Here is a 21,128-nt window from a genome sequence, read left to right as displayed (position 1 = left end):
CACACATTGGAGGTTGAAGGACCCTCTAGAACAGAACTGGATACAGTGTTGAGAGCTGCCATCTTTGGATTAGTTTCCTTTCACAAACTCTACAAAAATGTTAAGTCACACCATTCCTGTATTGAATCATATTTTAATGGCTATTTATTGGCAACAGAGCAGTTTCAATTCACAGCACTACATGTTCCATAACATATATGTGCATTTTAATGAGAACAGGGATTTAATACAAAGCTCTGTAGTGCTGCCAGTGAAAACTGAAACTGGCAGAAAGGCAAGGTATAACAAGGGATTTCAGAGGATTCAGTATAAACATGTCCAATTTCCTAATTTAGTAGTGGTTTATCCCAATATTAAATGCTTACTAATAAGGAATGCATTCTAACAGGTACCCAGTGTTAAATTCCCTAGTCTGAAAGACACAACCAAGTAGTAAGCCTACAAATTGCCAATACAGTATTACATGAGCAGTAACTTATTTTTGGACATCTTATAAATTTCTAATTAATAAAAATAAGTTTTTATAAAGGCAAGACAGAACAGAATATGTATTTTAACTTGTGTTTTTAAGAACAGTGTTGTTAACATTAGACAGTGGTTACTGTGTCTTAACTTTTGATAGACTACAAACAAATGTATATAAATTGATATTACGTAATATATACACAGAGCATGTTGGTTTACACATGGCATACGATGGAGTATTTTAAGTACTGCATTGCTATTTATACCTACAACTTTTTTAGGATAAAAACTCTCTGGAAAAAAATACAATTTCTTCATTAGGAATAGCTGGTTTCTTGCCATTTAGAATGTATAACAACTAGTTATCACTACTGGAAGAATAAACACATTCAAGTTTCTAACAACAGCTTGATCATGATCTCTTACCTGGTTTTTAATTTCAAGTTCCCTTACAGTTTTTATTCTATACTCTCTGTGTTCCTTTTCTGCCTCATCCTTCTTCATTTTGGCATGATTCAACTGATAGCGTACTTCTCCACACACCTGTTAGATTGAATAGATAACAGCGTGTAGTTTCAGGATACAGAGCAATATTTATTTGCAAGGAGAGCTTTTGATGCCCTCTGCTGGTTATCTTCAAAATCTATTGTTTAGTAGTTTATTTTAGGGCTAAGTCAGACATATTTTCAAAGTAAAAGTGGTGCAAACTCACCAGCCCACATGGTTAAAAGCCTCCTAATCCTATGCTTTTTCATGGCTGTTCACAACTGCTCGCAGCTACTGTTCCCCTATTTGCTACTGCTTGGAGCCAATTTCTTTCTGTATTTTATCAATCCAGATGATCCCAGCAAATAGGGGAACACATGTTGGATGTGATGTTGTCACTATCACATAGCCAATCATATTCAGCTAAGCGGTGGCATTGCTGGACACAACAAAGCTGCATTTCCTCCTTTTTAGTGGGTGCAAGAGGGAAAGGGAGGGACACACATTCCATTACTGAGGCAACAGAAATGACATCTCTTCATTGCTGTCCTGCGGTAGTTTCATTACTGTGCAGAACAGCAAGAAAGCAAGTGCTGTCCCTGCAGAATTGGCAATAGGAACACATTTCCTCCCTACTCACCTCAATACAAGCTACAATATATTCATGTCCTTGAAGTCTTTTCTCTGAAATAATTGAAACAGGGCACTTTTCGTGGGGCACAAATACCTCCCAAGTGTCCCCCCTTCCATGTTGGTATAGCCATAATCATTTTTTCAAAATTACATTTAGGCTTTATATTTGAGTTGCTCCTAACTATGGGAAATACTGCATTGTACAAGTATTCAAACATCAACATATTTTTTCTGAAATAATAATATTTCCCCATCCACTAGTTCCACTGTGTGATATCTAACTAAATCATACTTGGAATAGACCAATTTAAATCAATGTAATTATTCTATTGATTTCAGTGAGTCTATTTCCATATGACTTGGCTGGATATCACCCATTATTTCTAATATGATTGCCACGTGGAAAGTGTCTGTGTAAATTATGCCTGCATGAACAATACAGTATCTCTGACACCAGTTTTAAAAAATTATACAAGCACACATACTCCTCCCCCCTGCCCTGTAAGAATGATCTGCTGCTTGATAGGTCAAGCGTAAAGTTTATTTTAGCTTTATAATAAGACTATTTCCGCCTTCTGCATTCACAGCAATGATCCACTGTCACATAGTACATGGACCAATTTGTGTAATTAATAGGGAGCCTATTAAGAAATAGCTATTCTCCACAAAGTTTATTTATTGACCATATTTGATTGCTCCCTATCAACATGGTCTCACTCGGGAGGTTGTGGACTCTCCTTCCTTGGAGGTTTTTGAGCAGAGGTTAGATGGCCATATGTCATGGATTCCTGCATTGCAGGGGGGTGGACTAGATGACACTTGGGGCCACTTCCACCTCTACAATTATATGATTCTAACACATTCTGTGAGTAGCTTATGGAATAAAGAATAAAACATTCAGGTCTCCCATTCCCACATGTAGAAATGGGAAGCTGTCACTAGAATTAGATCAGAACCCGAGGGACTGTCTTCTAATTAATAAAAGAATAAAAAGCACAGTGGACGCTTGGGTTGCGAACGTGATCTGTGCAGGAAGCACATTCGCAACCCACAGCGCTTCATCTGCGCATGCGCGGGTTGCGATTCAGCGCTTCTGCGCATAAACCCAAAAGTAACCCGTTCCGGTACTTCTGGGTTCAGTGCGGTGTGCAACCTGAAATCGCACAACCTGAAGCGTCTGTAACATAGCTGTCAACTTTTCCCTTTTCTTGTGAGGAATCCTATTCGGAATAAGGGAATTTCCCTTTTAAAAAAGTCAACGTTGACAGCTATGCATAGGACAGAAGGAAGCTGCCTTATACAAGCAGCTCTTGGTTGGCACAGAACTGGTCATTGTAACCCGAGGTATGACTGTACTACAAAGGATTTATCAGTATACATATGCATATTTTGTGAACAAAGAACCTATCCAAAGAGTGCTGCAACAGTTAAATCATAAAAGTGTGCCCAATTAGCATGCATAACTTACAAGGCATCAAACCACTCTCTATTTATATCAATGTCAGTTGATTACTTTGTTTTCGTAATGCGTTTCTACCTTATTTATCTCAATATCATGACAAGCATTTTGTTTCTGAGCTTCTTCCAGCTGATTGGCTAAAGAGATCTTCTCCCTTGTAATCCTGTCCACTTGACCCTCCAAACTAGCCACATTCTGAGATAAAGACATAACCTGAAACAAAACAAAACCTTAATTAACCAGTAAAATGATAGCACAAAGCTAAAAATTGTTATGTTTCAAATGGTAAATACACTGCTTTCATAGACTGCTGAAGGTCAATGCACTGTTATTTAAAAGGTAGAAGAAGCCCCAAAACTAGAGTTTACAATAACAATACATAAACTCTTGCAAATGCAGAAAATGTGTTACTTCCAGGCTGCTTCACACACATTTTATTTGCTGAACTATAGAGGAAACGTACACCATGATATATAGAGATAGTCCACGTCAGGGGTCACTAATATTTTTGGACTAGTGTGAAAATTAAGTGTAAAGTGACTGCTGCTTCCCCGCTTCCACCAGACAACCACATGCTTGTCACGAGAAGTCAGCTATGTTCTGCTGATCCCAATTGTGGAGATCACACAATATTGATTCCCCACCCTTTAAAAACTAGCTATGAAGTTTTAATGTGGGTGGGGGATGAAACAAGGCAGAAAAGGTCCAAAATTTTGCTGCCTTTCAGCAAAGCAGAATGCATAACTGTTTACAGTCCAAAATGCTTATACAGAAAATGGGTAAAATACCAACGATGACAAGTTCTCTTTTTCTTTCTTCATTTCTTCACGAACTGCTTCTCGCTCTTCAGCCCTCTTATCTATTTGTATCGCTAATTCCCTTTCAAGACGCTCTCTCTTTCTCTCCATCTCCTTTTTAAGTTGTTCACATTGGACTAGAGCCTGTGGAAATGGTCATATTTTAAAGACTGAAATTAATAGCTCATTTTTTTAAACTAGAACAAGATTTAAATCTGAAAAAGTAGAAGTGACAAGCAAAAATTCTAGATTAAATAAGTTAACATATGGCTATATAGAGATGTATAGTATATTTCAAGAATAGATATAACTTTTGTAAATCTTTCCCAAGAACCACTTGTTGCTCAAAATTGGACCATATGAGAGAACCAATCACTGTGACTGCCAAACAGAATTAGATCAATAATGGACTATATGCTTAACAGGATTTTGCTGCAAGTATGCTAACATTCACTGTGAATTTCAGAGTACAGTGGTACCTCCGATTGCGTATGGGATCCGTTTCTGAGGTCCAGTCGGATTCCGAATTTTCTGCAACCTGAGAACTGCTTCTGTGCATGTGCACGTGGTTAAACCCGGTCAAATACTTCTGGGTTTGCCGCTTTTGCATCCTGAAGTTTACGTAACCAGAGAGTTACATAACTGGAGGTACTACTGTACATCTCACTCAAAGCATGCAATGAAAACTAGACTCGCATGTCTACTCAGGTATAAGTTCCACTGATTTTTATGAGACTTACATCTGGGTAAATGTTTACAGGATTGCAGCCTCAGAAACTTACTTTCTGAGCATAAATGTAATTGCTGTACTCTTACCCAATGCTTTCTTAAGAGCATAAGCCTGGTTACAATCTCAGAGCAAGTTTAGTGAAGTTGTAGTCTTGACAAGCAAATCGTATTTTCTTTTGTGACACTAGCATTCTCATAAAAACAAGCATTTCTAAAATACAGTCATATCTTGGTTGCCAAACACCTTGGAACCCGTACAGTTTGGCTACTGAACGATCGAAAACTGGAAGTGAGTGTTTTGGTTTTCGAATGATTTTCGGAAGCCAAACATCCAGCGCGGTTTCTGTGGCTTCCGAATGGCTGCAGAACGCTGCTCCTGCAGCCAGTCGGAAGCTGCGTCTTGGTTTTCAAACGCAAGGTACAACTGTAATTATTAAATGGGAAGGCAGGTATTTCTTAGCTTCTTTTAAAGCGTGAGGAAAAACAGTAAGAATGAGCAAGAAGAGAAAAATAGCAAGCTAGAACAGGAACTAGGCAAATAATATATAAGCAAGGCAAGAGAAATGAATTGAAACTTCAAGGGAGCGGTATTTGCAGAGCTTCCTGTGGCGTGACAACATTTTTCCTGCTTCAGGCAATAAGAATAACACATTACCCACTGGGAGGGGGTTCCTAATGCCCACTGGGGAATCCCCATTTTTGCTTCTCTTTAGGGTAACCTAAAGCAAAGGACAATAGAGCTCATATATCCTTTTAGAAGCAACGCACAACAGGAAATTTTGGTAGTTAGTTTATTGTGCAGAAGTAAAAATACCTTCTTGTACACAACTGTTCAAAATAAAGGAACTCTGAGCTCCTTTGCAGGCACTGATCCACTTAATGAACAATGTGATTCTACCCAAGACAGAGTAGAACAGAAGCAGATTCAACTCTGTAAATGAGTCACTGGCTGGTACTGCTTCATGGAATCCTCAAGCAACTTACTCTGAACATGACATCCTCAAAAACTGTTTACATAATTTGATGGGCTTTTCCTGCAGCAGTTTCGTGTTTGTCTACATGTAGCCTTAAAAAAAAAAAAGTAATAGCACGGGGTTGTTTTGAACACTGAGAAACAGGGCTTCATCTTCTCCCCCTTGTAGCCCCCTGTGTGCGCCTAAAATCTGCTCTGGAGGATAGCAACGGGAAGCTCTACTGTGTGTGTGAGCAGTCTTATGTTGCTGCCACAGCAGCGTTAGATACAACCCTTGATGAAGCACAGAGTCCTCAGTCAGCCATTGGGCCATGTTTAATGCCTTGCTGTAAACATAGAAAGCCCTGAACAGGACGAGGTTACCTAACAGACCGTCTGCCACTGTACAGACGTGTAAGATTACTTAGATCACTTGGGTAACCTTCTACTCATGGTACTGCATGTTCTAGAATGTCATAGTACTTTAACCTGAAAATGGACCCCTCTACTCTTCAACGCTCTTCCTGCAGCCGTATATGAAGCAGCAACTATTGGTTGCTTCAAAGTCTTTTAAAGATATCTTTTTGCCTAGGCTCTCCCTGACCACTAAGATCAGACCCTGTTTTTATTTGCATGAATTCTTGTTTTTATATCCCTTTATACTGTTTTACCAACTGCCTTGCAGGACATTTTTGGGGAACAAAAATACTAAGAGTAAACCCTACACAAATCCAGAGTGGACTCTCTAAGACAGTTGGATAGGGTCCAATCCTTCTGGCAACTCCTGCTGGTGCCAAACATATTACTCTCCTTCCCTTTGGACCACATCAGCGAGGCTGAGAGGAGAGGGGTCTTGTTGTCTGGGCAGCCCAAAACCTCCAAACACTTGTGCCCTGGAGAGGTCATTTCAGTGCTGCTAACACAGCAAAAACAATGCGGGAGGCAGCAGTTATGGGTTACTGGTCTCTGCAGCCACAGCAGGTGATACGATTCTCCAGTGGTTTGACTTCACCCCTGGAGGTGCACTCCATTGTCTCTGGAGACAGATGGATGCCAACAATAACACTGTTCGATGTTGCATTTTTGTTTTAAACTTATTGTTTACTATTTTTATGTAGAACACTTAAAAGATTTTAAAAACATTGAATGATTTATAAATATTTTAACAATCAAACCACAAGTCTTGAAACTGAGGTCAGTTGTATTCTTTTCAGAACTTATTTGAAATCATAGTATGGGAAAATTATTTCCCGTTTATACAATCTAATCTTCCCTCTCATGAAAGTTACGTTTGATTATAAACCTCTCACAATTAGAGGTAATTCACTAATTACACAGCAGATGGCACTCATTATCAAGACAACTCACTACCATAAATGTTTTTAAAGCTGTTTAATATTATTCACACTGCACCCTAAAATAGATGATAAAAATTATTCAGTGCTTGTATGAGTTCTGAAAGCTTAGAAGCCTGATCAACAGCAAGCAAAGTTAATAAAACCCAATTTGAACAGAGAGGACTTAACGGAGTAGCATTTCTAAGAAAACTGTAATACTTGCCCTGTAAGGAATATGAGTGGAGACTGTCTGAAATATGGCATTGGGAGGCAAAACCAACTTAACACACGCTCTTTCTTAATTCTCTCAAGATGAATGAAAACCAAGACATATTTCTGAGACCGGTTCTATTCTGTTGGGCACACACCCCACAGATAACATACTGGTGTAAGAAACTTAGTTGTTTAATTAGTCAACTTTTATAATACACCATGCCCATTTCCCCTCCATATCAAAATGTTAGTTGGATAGGAAAGGAAACAAACATAAAGGCGGTATCGTAGTAATCAACATTTGGGGAGTGAGAGATGCAATAGAGAGCAGGGGGGGAAACACAGGCACTTCACTGAAGGATGGGCAAGAAAGGAAATATCACTTGATATATGCCAGAGCAGCACAGTGATTTTTATTTAGTAGCATCTCTCTCTTAGTAATATTTGCTATAGTATGAAGGGTTGCTAACTCATGGGCCTCCAGAAGTTGCTAGGCTCCAACACCCATCAGTCCCAGCCAGCATGGGCACTAGTTAGGGATAATGAAACCTCCGGAGAGCAGAGTCAGTCACTGCTTTAGTATCTAACAAGGCTCACAACCCCAACAAAACCTCAAGAGCAGCCCTATCACATCAGACTAAAGACCCATCTAATCCAGCATTCTGATTTGTAAAGCAGCTAGCCAGACATCTCCGAGAAGCACAGTAGACTTGAAGGTAACTGTCTCTCTATTATTTTTCCAAGCAAGTGATAATCAGAAGTATATCCTTAGGCTTGCCTAAAGTAGTGCTATTTTACCTTAGTTCTTTCCAAATTGGCTTCTTCCGTCATGTGTACAGCGTGCTTCACTTGTTCATAAGCGTTAGATTCCCTTTGCTGCATTTCACTTAGGTTTACTCTGACTGAAGAAAGTGCTGCCATTAGCTCATCTCTTTCACTGTTTTTTTTTTTTTTAAAAGGGAAATAAATATATAAATTAACCAAGGAAATAAAATCCACTTAAAATGAGTATCAGTGTTTAATTTTAGCAACGTTTTGAAACTTATATTATGGTGTGAGTTCTCACGATGTGCTGAGTAGTAGTAACAGGTACATCACAATTTATGCAAACTGGGTAGCATCCCACCAGAACACAATATAGCAAACACACACAGTCAAGAAGGAAAAAAATACATGAAGTTCAATGCATCCAGCAAAATAGAATCGTGATTATAGCAATGATAAAGAATGGATCCCACATTAAGCTATAGTACTGAATATGGGCAACTACACTGAAAATCTTTTCAACTCTAGAACAGATTCCCTAGGCTGTATAATCTGCAGCACAGAACCAGAAAGTCTAGGATTCTTCATTGCTTCTGTTTTAGGACTTTAAAAGAGAGTAATATAAAAGGAATGCATACAGAATGTAAACTAGGGAATCAACTATTTTCTGTGATGTATAGCGTATGTTTAATGGGGAGGGAAGAACAGGAATAAGCCATGCAAGGCAGGCAAAATGCTTGTTGCCAATGATTAAAGCAATACTACCATGCACATTTTCAAATGTACAATTCTGACCTAGACTATTAGATATGCATGTCAGAGATGGTGAATGGTTATTCATGCAAGCCCCCGGTTAGTAACTGACAGACTGATCCTATCTAAGTTTACAGGAAAATCACACTTATTTCAATGGAACTTTCTCTTGGGTTACCATAGTTAGTTATTACATTCAAGGTGCAATTGTATGTTAATGTTATTCTCAAAGTACACAGAAAAAGTTAACAATCTGGATTCTTTGCATTTAGGATGCCTCTCCCATCTTCTTGTTAGGTGTCCAGATGGACACTGGGTCTTTTTATGTAAATTAGGTTCTTACCCGCTAGAGATGTTGTATGAATACTTCTTGTTGCATCAAGGGAGAGAAAAGAACCATAGGTAAGAAAAATAAGCTTAGGGACCATAAAAACCTAGATGAACAAATATGATGGAGAGAGTCTGGCAGCCTGAATGGCTCAGCATTCCCAGAGTGGAGCAGAGATATCTGAAGTAACTCGCCAGCAACCTTTCTAAAATCCTTTTCATACTAGCTTTATGACTGATAAGCACAACAGGGGTTTGAAGTTCTGGAAATGGTTTCAAGTCAGATGCAAAGCAATACACAACATAAAGTACTGAAGTGAATTCTCCTGCTTTTGCTATAAAAGTTACCTGGCCACACAGAAATAAAAGCACAATAATGTTATGCTTCAAGGAACATGGTTTTGTAGAGGGCTAAGAAGGAAGAGAAACACCCATGAAATGTGTTTGGTCGATATTCTATCCAAAGTTTTCAATTTCTCTTCATGAAGTCTCCTCCGAGACTTCAGCAAACAACTAAAGCACACTGTTGTGAGAGAGGTAGAAAAGAAAGGTGACCTTGGAGAAAATGGATTTTGCACTTAATGGAGTTTGTGCAGAACCTCACAGCAAATGACACCCAAATCACGACTTAAACACTGTTAAAAATCACCTTGCAATAATTTGTTTTAATTCAGGATTTAAACTATCCCGCTACTTACTTTGTCAGCCTTTCAATGGTTTGCATGTGGACATTTGAATGTGTCTGGGAAAGAACAGCTTCGTGCTGCGCACATTGTAGGCAAAGGCCACCAACTCTGATGGAACTACTTGCTGCACTGAGCAAATGCTGATGCTTTAATCTTCCACTCAGATCTTCACACTTTTTTTGAGACTCTGATAACTCTTTTCTAGAAAGGAAATGACAAACAACACTATAAGCAAGAAACAAGGCTGGATAAAAGACCATCAATATGGCAGAATAACAGAAGCAGAGTTCCCCTTATCACGACTAACATCACTGATCTAGTATTGGTTTGAAAACATATGAACACAATACAGTAGAAAGGAGAGAGAGTACCTGCAATAGGGCAAAGCCTGTTTACTCCACTTTCTTGTTTCCTAATCCTTGGCAGTTCTATACAAGTCAAATGCAGGAGTGGCTCACCTGGTAGGAACAGACCCACAGCAAAAGTCTGCGGCTTATTGGGAAGAGAGAGGCGACAGCTCTGCTGGTATTACTCCCAGCAGTGGGTCTGTGCAGCCCTGACACTGTACACACACACACACACCTCTCTCTCTCTCTCTCTATATATATATATATATGCAGGTTTTGGTGTCCTCGGGTGTCTTCCCGTGTAAAAGTTGGGGTGTCTAGGCGACGTTTCGACGAGGTCTCACTCGTCATCTTCAGGCTGGTGCTTTCGGCTTCTTGTTACTGGAACAGAGCAGGATCTCAGTGTTTGAGTTCCTATAAATACTGTAGAGGGGGTGTGGTGTATAGCCTCCAATGTTCTGGGCAGAGAGGAAGTTCCCAGGCTAGTGTGCCTTTTCTTCTTTTGTTCCTTAATTACTTGAGAGATATCTTGAGTGGTTTCTTGAGTGATATCCTGAGTACCACTTAGGTGGGTCATTAGGTGTGGATTAGTTGTTAAAGTCTTTGTGTCTTGACCTCTTGAACTTTGTGAAGAGTTTTCCTGAGAAGATGGCTGTACTGTACTTAGTTGTGCTCTGGCTTGGCTTCGTGTATAGGGGCGAGCTGTGGTTTTGTGGCTTGTGTCAGCCAGATCTGTGTAGGGATTGCAGGGGGGTGCAGCATCCGGAGGTGTCACCATGGATTGGCTACTGGATGGTGTCTGTAATTCATCTGTGGAGAGGGTCTGGGTTTGGGTCTGGTGTGGTTGATTGGTGTTGGCGTTCTGTGTGTCTCTGGATCTGGTGTCAGTTTTTGTGGGGAGGGCTAATTTCCAGATGTCTGGCAAGTGGGATGTGTCGTCACGCTTGTTCATGTTGTAAGGGTGTTTCTCTATCTCGATGGCTTCCATGATTATTCTTTTGTGGTGATGTTCCGTGTTAAAGAGCAATTTGGAATCTGCAAAATTAATTTCGTGTCCTGTTTCTTTCATGTGTTGGAAAAGAGAGGAAGTTTTTTCTTCTTTTTTGACGGCATTCTTGTGTTCTGCGATACGTGCATTTATTCGTCTGTTTGTTTGTCCAATGTACGTGGCTGGGCAGACTTTGCAGGGTATTTCATAGATCCCTTGGTTTTCCAACTGGATTTTATCCTTGGGGTTTCTGAGGATATTGGCTATTTTTTGGTTGGTGCAAAAGGCTGTTTTGATATTGTGTTTATGGAGGATTTTGCTAATTTTATCTGTAGTGCCCTTGATATAAGGAAGGAGGGCCATGCCATTGTTTTCTTCTGTGTCTTGGTTTTTGGGGGGTGTTTCCTTTTGGATTAGCTTCGTAATCCTGTTTTGCTGGTATCCATTGGCAATTAACACGTTTGAGAGATTCTGTAACTCAGTTGTCAAGTGGTCTTTGTCAGCCAGGCGTTTGGTTCTGGAGATGAGAGTCTTGGCTACGGAGTTTATTTGTGCAGGGTGGTGGTGTGATTGTGCATGTAAGTAGCGGTTGGTGTGTGTTTTTTTCCGGTAGATAGTGTGTCCTAGGGAGCCATCAGGTTTTTTGTAGATTAGGACGTCAAGGAAGGGAAGTTGGTTGTTGGCTTCTATTTCCATAGTGAATTGTATTTTGGGGTGTAAGTTGTTGAGATGTGTGAGGAAGCTATCCAGTTTTTCTTTCCCGTGTGGCCAAATTACAAAGGTGTCGTCAACATATCTGAGCCAAAGTTTGGGTTTGTGTTCTGACTTGTTTAAAGCATTGGTTTCAAAGTGTTCCATGTACAGGTTTGCGATGACCGGTGAGAGGGGTGATCCCATAGGTGCTCCTTCTATCTGTTTGTATCTTTGTCCATTGTGGATGAAGTACGTGTTGGTTAGGCAGTGGTTGGTCAGGTCCAAGATGTATTCGGGGGGATTGTATTTGTTTTGAATAGCTGTCAAGGCTTCATTAATGGGCACTTGTGTGAAGAGAGATACAACATCGAAGCTCACAAGTAGGTCATTAGGATGTAGGTTTTGCTTCTTTATTGTTTCTATGAACTGGAAGGAGTTTGGTACGTGTGAAGAGATGGATTCTGCATAGGGCTGAAGTTGCTTGGCGAGAAATTTAGCGAGATTTTGTAGAGGTGAGCCTATGGAGCTGACTATTGGTCTGAGTGGTGTTCCTTCTTTGTGTATCTTGGGGAGGCCATAGAGTTTGGGGCATCTGGATGATTTTTCTCTGGGGATGATTCTTAGCTGGATTTCTTCACTGATAGGAGAGGCTTTTATTTTGGATTTGGTGGTTTTTTCCAGGTAGGTGGTGGGATCTGTTTTTATAGGTTTGTAGGCAGGATCTTGGAGTAGATTTGATAGTTTTGCTTGGTAGTCCGATGTGTTCATCACCACTGTGGCATTACCTTTGTCTGCTGGGAGAATGATTATGTTGTTGTCTTTCCTCAGGTTGGTGAGTGCTTTCTGTTCTTCTTTGTGTAAATTGCTTCTGGGTGGTTTGCTGGAGCAGAGGATGTTGGTGACTTCAAGTCTGATTTTATTGGCTTCATCTGGGTTGATTTTGGTTAGGCTAGCTTCGACTCCGCATATGATGTTTTCCGTGGGGATGCGTCTCGGGGCGACTGCAAAGTTGAAACCTTTGGAGAGTACTTTGGTTTCAGTTGTGGTGAGGATCCTGTCTGATATGTTATGTACTGTTTGTTTCATGGGTTGCTGTGGAGGGTGGCTGGGCTTCTGGCGTTTCTCTAGTTTGTGGAGTTTGTTGGTGTGTGTGTCTGTCTTATGTGAGGTCTCCGTTTCGGCTCTCCAGACGGCTAGTTGTGGTACTCAGGTACTCAGTGGTACTCAGGATATCACTCAAGAAACCACTCAAGATATCTCTCAAGTAATTAAGGAACAAAAGAAGAAAAGGCACACTAGCCTGGGAACTTCCTCTCTGCCCAGAACATTGGAGGCTATACACCACACCCCCTCTACAGTATTTATAGGAACTCAAACACTGAGATCCTGCTCTGTTCCAGTAACAAGAAGCCGAAAGCACCAGCCTGAAGATGACGAGTGAGACCTCGTCGAAACGTCGCCTAGACACCCCAACTTTTACACGGGAAGACACCCGAGGACACCAAAACCTGCATTCCTGTACCCGTGAAAATCTACGAAAGCATATATATATATATATATATATATATATATATATATATATATATATATATAATGTTCATGAAATGGCAGAATGTTGTCATGGGGGGGAATGAATAACTTAAACATTTCTGAATGGGCAACATGGTTTCCCATTACTTGGCTCGTCCCAAACAGACAGACACACACATTTCACCACATTAAACAAATATTAAGACAAAATAAAAATTGTTCTAGGCATAAGGAGAAATGTGGAGTATGTGGTATCATTCAATGTTAATACCTGTGATAATCACACATCACCAGTGATATCACAAGCTGTAACTAACAGAAGACTATGAAATATATATATAGGTAATACAGCTGTACTGGTTGTGCTGTTAGGTTTTCCTCTCTCAGGTGTTGCTTTAAACAAAAACCTGATTTCACCAACATATGTATGTTAGCAGCACTAAAGTGACCTCCCTGGGGTGCAAGACTGGGCAATGTGTATGGAGGTCCTGGGTTGCCCATATGACAAGACCCCACCGTCAGCCTCACTGATGTGGTCCAAAGGAAAGAACAGAACCAGCTTATGTTTGCCACCAGCTTTAAGGTAGGAGACGGTGGAAGGAGACATATAAGGCATCATCCAACTATCTTAGAGATTCTATTTTGGATTTGTGTAGGGTTTACTCCTTAACCTTTTCTTCTCCCAAAGATATCTCACAAGGCAGTGGAGGTTTAAGATCAAAGTTATCCTTCTCCTAGATGGGCTGCCTTCCCAGGTTGACAAGCACTATCTGCCCCTTACTTCCCTCAACAGCCTTCTTGATCGCTGGATGTACTATTGGTCTTGGGTCTGCTCAATTCACCAGAGCCTGTCTTCACATGCAAGTGAATTCCCTAACGCACCGAGCGTTTGAGACCCATCAGCTACCCTCACGTGGTTTAGCCAGCCAGTTGAAGCCCTTCCCAGGTGTAGCCACTGTCACAACTGACATCTTCTAAGAGCCACAAGTGAGAAAGCTAAGTGCAGAGTGGGGACCAAAGGGGGACAAACTACCCCAGATGGAGCACAACGTCCCCCACCAGATGTGCTACCCTTCCTCTAACACCCCATACACCAAGCCTTTAAGATTTCTGTACATAGTTCAAATTTCAAGTTTTATAGGAGCACCAGAAATATAGTAGTAGTAGTAGTAGTAGTAGTAGTAGTAATACCGTATTTTTCTGTGTATAAGACTAGGTTTCCCCCCCTAAAAAATAATGTTCAAAATTTGGGGGTGTCTTATACATGTATAGATCCCCCCATTTTCTTAACTCGGAGTCCCCCCAAAAGGGGGTGTCTTATACATGGGGGCGTCTTATAGAAAGAAAAATACGGCAATAAGAGTATAAAAAATTATTTATACCCTGCCCTCCCCAGCCAGAACCAGGCTCAGGGCGGCTAACATCGAAGTATGATACTATAAAAACATAAATCAATTGATTAAAATACAGCTTAAAATCTAATTTTGAGCAGAATAAAATCAGATGACAACCCATGGATTATAACTATAGGGAATGGGAACAATGAGTGCTCACCAGGTTCAACTGTTTGTGCTGGTCTTGTATGAGCCAGTGCAAAGGGTTAGGTAGGTCACTTACATACTGGGTCTTATAACAAAAAAGGGGGGTCAGACTGGTCCCTGACCAAAGGCCTGGCGGAACAGCTACGTCTTGCAGGCCCTGTGGAAAGATATCAAATCCTGCAGGGCCCTGGTCTCTTGCAAAAGAGCGTTCCACCAGGTCGGGGCCAAAAAGGCCCTGGCCCTGGTCAAGGCCAGTCTAACCTCCTTGAGGCACAGAACCTCCAAGATGTTATTGTTTGTGGACCATAAGGTCCTCCACAGGGCATGCCAGGAGAGGTGGTCCCATAAGTATGAGGGTCCTAGGCCATATAGGGCTTTAAAGGTTAAAACCAGCACCTTAAACCTGACCCTGTACTCAACTGGGGGCCAGTGCAGCTGGTATAGCACTGGATGGATATGATCCCACAGCAAGAGCCCCATAAGGACCTTGCCGCAGCATTCTGCACCCACTGGAGTATCTGGGTCAGTTTCAAGGGCAACCCCACGTGGAGAGAATTACAACAATCAAGCCTGGAGGTGACCATCGCATGGATCACTGGGGCAAGATCAGGGCGAGAAAGGTAAAGGACCAGCTGCTTAGCACGGCGGAGGTGGAAAAATAATTGCTTCTTTGTTATGCTGAACTTTGGATAGATATAAAGAGGCAAAACAAAACAAAATTCATTCAGGTGGCAGATACCAATCTGAAGTGAAAAGAAAGATTTTTTTTATTACCTTAGGGAAAGGACCTGAGCTTCAAGTGCTTCTGTCTGTTCTTGATAGAGACATTTTAGATTTTCCTTTAAAAAATAAATAAATACACTGGTTTATTTAACTACAAGTAAGAGACATGTCAAGAAATCTGATCATAATAATCAAGACTTATTTTTAAAATTTAATAAAATTATAATGAATTTTGTATACATTAACAGACATTCAAAATACAGCATTTTCCTACCATGACTTACAGCATTTAAGACTATATAACATATATAAACAACACAAGGACAATAACAGAATATTAGTAAAAACATTTCAAATCAAAATATCACAGGCAGTCATAACACTACAGGATTAAAAACAGAGGCTACAAACTATTAGACCCTACAGCAAAAACATTTTTAGAGCCCACCTACCAAAACTAGCAAGGATGAGGTTGTTTGTATTGCATCATAGTAAGGAGCTTACACAGTGATAGCCATGGGGTCACTACAGAAATGGATCTGTCCATTCTACCTGGCATGACCTCCCTTCCTGTCAAGTGCACACACAAGTATTTGCTGCATGCATGCATGCCCACAATAGAAAAAGGTAAAGATGCTAGGGAGGAATGACTATGGGGAAGGAGAAAACAACACAGAACACATACATTCTGTGCAGCCCCACCAATGGGTGTGGGCAGCAAATTGCAGTATAGCAATGAATATTCATGAGGGGCATAATAGAATGTGTGGGAGCTGACATACCAATCACACAAACAGAAAAATAGGATCTAAATGAACCATTTCCCAAAAGGCATATTAAAACCAAAGTAACCGAGGAGACCCATGGTAGTAATAAATAAGGAATACTGGAGGAAGCTACAGTAGCAGCAGATCTTAAAACAAGCATAATAAAAATAGTAACAATGCAAAAAGATTTCTCTCTCACACACACATACCCAAAATATATAATACATCCATATAATAAAAAGCACAAATTTCAAACCTCCATCTAAATATTTATTTAGAGATTGCTAACCCGGGATGTGGGTGGCACTGTTGTGTAAACCACTGAGCCTAGGGCTTGCCGATCGGAAGGTCAGCGGTTCAAATCCCCGCTACGGGGTGAGCTCCTATTGCTCAGTCCCAGCTCCTGCCAACCTTGCAGTGCGAAAGCACATCAAAGTGTAAGTAGATAAATAGGTACCGCTCCGGCGGGAAGGTAAACAGCGTTTCCGTGTGCTGCTCTGGTTTCGCCAGAAGCGGCTTAGTCATGCTGGCCACATGACCCGGAAAAACTGTCTGCGGACAAACGTCGGCTCCCTTGGCCAGTAAAGCAAGATGAGTGCTGCAACCCCAGAGTTGTTCATGACTGGACTTAACTGCCAGGGGGCTTTAGCTTTACCCCTTCCATGAGGAAAGAAAAACTCCTCAAAAACAAAAAGGGAATAGAAGTGTGCAACTGTAAAACTGGCAAGGAACATGAAATGTCTGGATTGGCCAGGCCTGGTGTAAATATTTAAGTTCATATAGGAATCTAAATTCAATAGGTTTAAGAAATTCCACAGCACATCATATACAACATTTGATGCTTCTGTACTGAAGGTCTCCCATTCCAATGTTTCCTTGATTAAGATTTGTTTTAGCTTCCAAAGATTATAATACAAATTGACTCAAGTACTATAAATCATATGCATGTTTTCTTTAACGTATACTTTGCTAAAACATTCCGTCAAGCAACAGTTGGCAAATAGTTTCTTTTCATTAAATCAATTAACTTAAAATGCTTGCATTGATGGACTGATCAGAAGATGCACAATGTTGAATTCCTCCCTGTATCTTGGTTGCTTGGTATGGAGGACAAGCATCATGTCTGAGGTTTCCTGGTGCATCTGATCAGCCCCTGCCAGAGACCAGAATGCTGAATTCGAAGGACATTTAACAGATCCAGAAAGGAAACTCTCCAGTTGTATACAAAGGAAGAGTTCTCTCCAACTCAAAAGTTACATTCCATGTTACTGATTAGTTTGAGAGGAAGGTCCAAAGAAAGTGACTGTCAGAAGCTAACTATCCTTCCCTCTCTTCTCTTGAGCACTGTCTGCAAGCTTCCAACAGATTTTTGGAATTCCGACATTCCGACTTTCTTCCTCAGCCTCCAAGCAACCGTCTACCCAAGTGAGCAGGGTCTCCAAACCTCAGGCTTTGGGGAGATGCTTGGGAAAGGAGGAGACAGAAATATCAGCTTCTGCCAGCTCCCTTCTGCAAGCTGTGGGTCCAACTGTATTATGTTGGTCACTTTAAAAGTATTTGTTTTACCCATAATTCTCTGTGATGACATTTAAGTAATTTCCTATTCCAGAAGAGTAAATAAAATAATGCCATATGAATAGTTCAGTGAGTTTCTAATAGGCACTGACCAGTTCTAGCTGCCATTTATCCACCAGAAATGTAGCTGCTGTAGCCTGCTCGTTGTTATGAGACGATTTGGCAGTTTCACAAACATGAGAATCATCACCACCGGCATTTTGTGTATTTCCCTGAAACAAGAACAATAGCTTTTCAGTGTCTGTGCCCATTTCATATCCATACAGCCATACTTCAAACAAAAACATTACACAATATGTGAAAATGGGATATCCTGTGAAGTTACACAAAGAGCACGATAATAGTGTTGTGTTGCATCTAAATACTATGCAAGTAGTACACTTCCACAAGCTGCCCTCTTCTACTACAACCCGCCCTGTCAACATATCCCATGTCTTTTCTTAAAGACATTCCCAGAAGAAATTGTTCAGGACTGTATTGGGGAGACGGGGCAGAAAAGCCAAACGATTGAAATTATGTCCAGCTTCTGCAATGATCGGAAGGAAGCCATTATGTGCTTCTGCTTCTAAGTCAGAAAAAGTACAGTGGTGCACCGCAAGACGAACGCCTCGCAAGACGGAAAACCTGCTAGACGAAAGGGTTTTCCGTTTTGGAGGCGCTTCGCAAAACGAATTTCCCTATGGGCTTGCTTCGCAAGACGAACATGTCTTGCGAGTTCCTGCAGGTTTTTTTCCCTTTTCCTAAGCCCTAAGCCGCTTATCAGCTGATCAGCTGATAAGCCGCTAAACCGCTAATAGCGCTAATCCGCTAAGCTGTCAATGGGCTTGCTTCGCAAGACGAAGAAACCGCTATACGAAGAGCCTCACGGAACGGATTAATTTCGTCTTGCGAGGCACCACTGTATAGCCAGAAAGAAGTAAGGGTGATTGGGTGGTGGGTTTAATTTAGCATTCACCTACGGCTAGCAAAAGTCACTTTTATTTTCAGTGCATATCACTTCTATGTGAAAAGAACAAAAACACTGTGCATACCAGAACATGACAAATACAAAGGTACCTCTAGCTGCGGACTTAATCCGTTTCAGGGTGCTGTTCACACCCAGAAAAGTCTGCAACTAGAGTGCCTCTTCTACGCATGTGCATGGCGCAATCGAGCACTTCTGTGCATGCGCGTGCGGCGAACATGGAAGTAAACACTTCCGGGTTTGCCGCGTTCATAAGCTGAAAGTCCGTAACAAGAGCGGAAAGCAACACGTGGTATGACTGTAGTAAAATAAGCTGTGTGGCTATGGAATATTATACTTTTTTTTGTATTTTCAACTTCCATATATTTTAAATATTTGTTATTGAAGTACAGCTGTATATAATCAATATAAACTGACACATATAAATTCCAGAAAACTTACTGAGGCATCCAGAAGGGTTTGTTCTCTCAAAGTGTGCTCTGCTGTTACTTCCAGTTTATCATGGAGTTTCTCGTTTTCAAGCACAACTGTACATATCTGAGACTTCAGTTCAGATAAATCCTCCTATAAAGTCAAATATGTATACTGTAAAAAGGATGGTAATGAGTTTTAAACACGGCAATGAAATGCTCTTCTCACATCAGTTCAGGTCCCCTTGACTGTAGCATAAAAGATTAATGTCCACTTTTGCATAAAATCTGATTAAATACATAGTGAAAAAACATGTTTTTGCTTGGGGAGAGCATTGTTTATCAAATGTCAGACATTTCAGTCACTTATGAGGCCAATTCCAACATGGATGGAAGGTTTTTACACCAGAAGAGCATTACCTGGAATATAAAGGACTATTCTCAACTACCTGACTGCAGCATAATAAAAAAAAGTAAGTTAAAAACAAGAACAGCCCAGGCATAGATATTTTGCATTCCTTAAAACTGTAAAAGGCATATTTCTATTATCTGAAGTTACTCTGGCAGTGCTTAGGTAGCTTTACAGAACCTTCTGTATCCAGAGCTCAAAATCAGCAACCCTTAGAAGTCATGAATATAACCTGAAGAAGCATGTCTTATTTAGGGCTGAGAATAAGAGGCAAAGACTCACAAGCGCAAATTACACTAACTTCATCTAAGTCAAGAGGTCAAGAAGTAATAAGTGCAAACTGCAAAGAAAACATGTCTACTTCAGTGAATCTCTGGCCACCTCCAGACTGTCAGTATTTTGCATCAGGGATTCAACCTCATACTAGAGATTTAGGCCTGCATAATTCATGTGGATTAAAGCACTCTGTTGCCTAAACGTAACAGATCCACTTTAAAGAAAGAAACAGACTTTTTTGGCTTGGAAAGTGACAGAGAATGCACTGAAAAATTTGGGATGAACATATGATTTTCCCACCAGCAAATCAGGATGAATGCAGGATGAATGCTCCTTGCCGTATAACTGCCCTGCAAACAAACAAACAAACAAACAGGCTTTATGTAGCCTAACCTCCACATCTGGAGAAGGCCAGTGAGTTTGCAAGTGTTAAATGTGAACATAGTGACAGACATGTATATGGCATGTGTGCAACTGAAGAAGATGTGGTTGCATGTACATGTGTGCTGTGGGGCAAGTGTGCAATTGGCTATGCAATTAGCATGATAAGGATGGAACTAAAGAGGCTGAAGAACAGAAATGTACCAGCATCTTGTCACATAATGCTCACAGTCCTTTTTCCTATGTGTTTAGTTCCTATTTAAGATATGTTTGACTGAAGATAAATTGTATCTTTTGGATGAGGTCTGCTTCTAACCAACAGGAAATAGATGGCATAATCTATCTTGTGGTGATATATGTTTTGTTTCAATTCTGAATGTACACAATGTAATCCACATGACAGAACGAGTAATAAGTAGGTTAAGCACAATGTACAATACCTTACAAAACTTGACTTCAGCTTCTAAGTGGTTAATGTATTGTGACTGGTCATTAATGATAGAAATGAGATCACAAAGGGCAGGCAAATTTTGATCTGTGGCATTAGATGTTCTCTGCAGGAAATAAATCAGTTAGGCACAGTAAGCATTTATAAGCAAGACCCTCTCCAGCAATGTTTATGTTGAACAAGTGCTTTAAAATTAAATAATTTACATTGTTATCTGCATTTGATATCTTGTAAGATTATTGAATCAAAGCCAGATTTTCTTCTGTGCTCATTAAGAGTGCTTAGAAGATCATAAATACTTTATTCTTAGGATAAGCTCTTAAAACAGAGAGCATGCCAGGACTAGCATTCATTTGTTGACTTTAGTTTCATTTTAACTGGCTCTTTATTCCTCAGATATTAATACTTTTATACAAGCAGGCTTCCTTCTCTCAGGTGATAAAGGTTAATATGTTGCAAGTGAATCCAGACAAG

At 40.5% G+C, this 21,128-nt stretch overlaps 1 protein-coding gene across 1 annotated transcript in view; it reads right to left on the bottom strand.

Moving 5' to 3' along the window:
• SDCCAG8 (SHH signaling and ciliogenesis regulator SDCCAG8) overlaps nt 1–21,128 on the bottom strand; it is a 90,981-nt gene that overhangs the window by 64,723 nt on the left and 5,130 nt on the right. The window contains exons 4-12 of the mRNA XM_081856356.1: nt 20,647–20,760; nt 19,172–19,294; nt 17,859–17,978; nt 15,476–15,540; nt 9,615–9,803; nt 7,870–8,008; nt 3,832–3,984; nt 3,122–3,256; nt 892–1,008 (exon numbers count right to left, since the gene is read on the bottom strand). Coding sequence (XP_081712482.1) covers nt 892–1,008; nt 3,122–3,256; nt 3,832–3,984; nt 7,870–8,008; nt 9,615–9,803; nt 15,476–15,540; nt 17,859–17,978; nt 19,172–19,294; nt 20,647–20,760 — 1,155 coding nt within the window. The remainder of the gene's footprint in view (nt 1–891; nt 1,009–3,121; nt 3,257–3,831; nt 3,985–7,869; nt 8,009–9,614; nt 9,804–15,475; nt 15,541–17,858; nt 17,979–19,171; nt 19,295–20,646; nt 20,761–21,128) is intronic.

Source organism: Podarcis erhardii (assembly GCF_964252035.2).
Source record: "Podarcis erhardii genome assembly, chromosome: 3".
NCBI lineage: Eukaryota > Metazoa > Chordata > Lepidosauria > Squamata > Lacertidae > Podarcis > Podarcis erhardii.
This window is presented reverse-complemented; position numbering and strand designations above follow the sequence as displayed.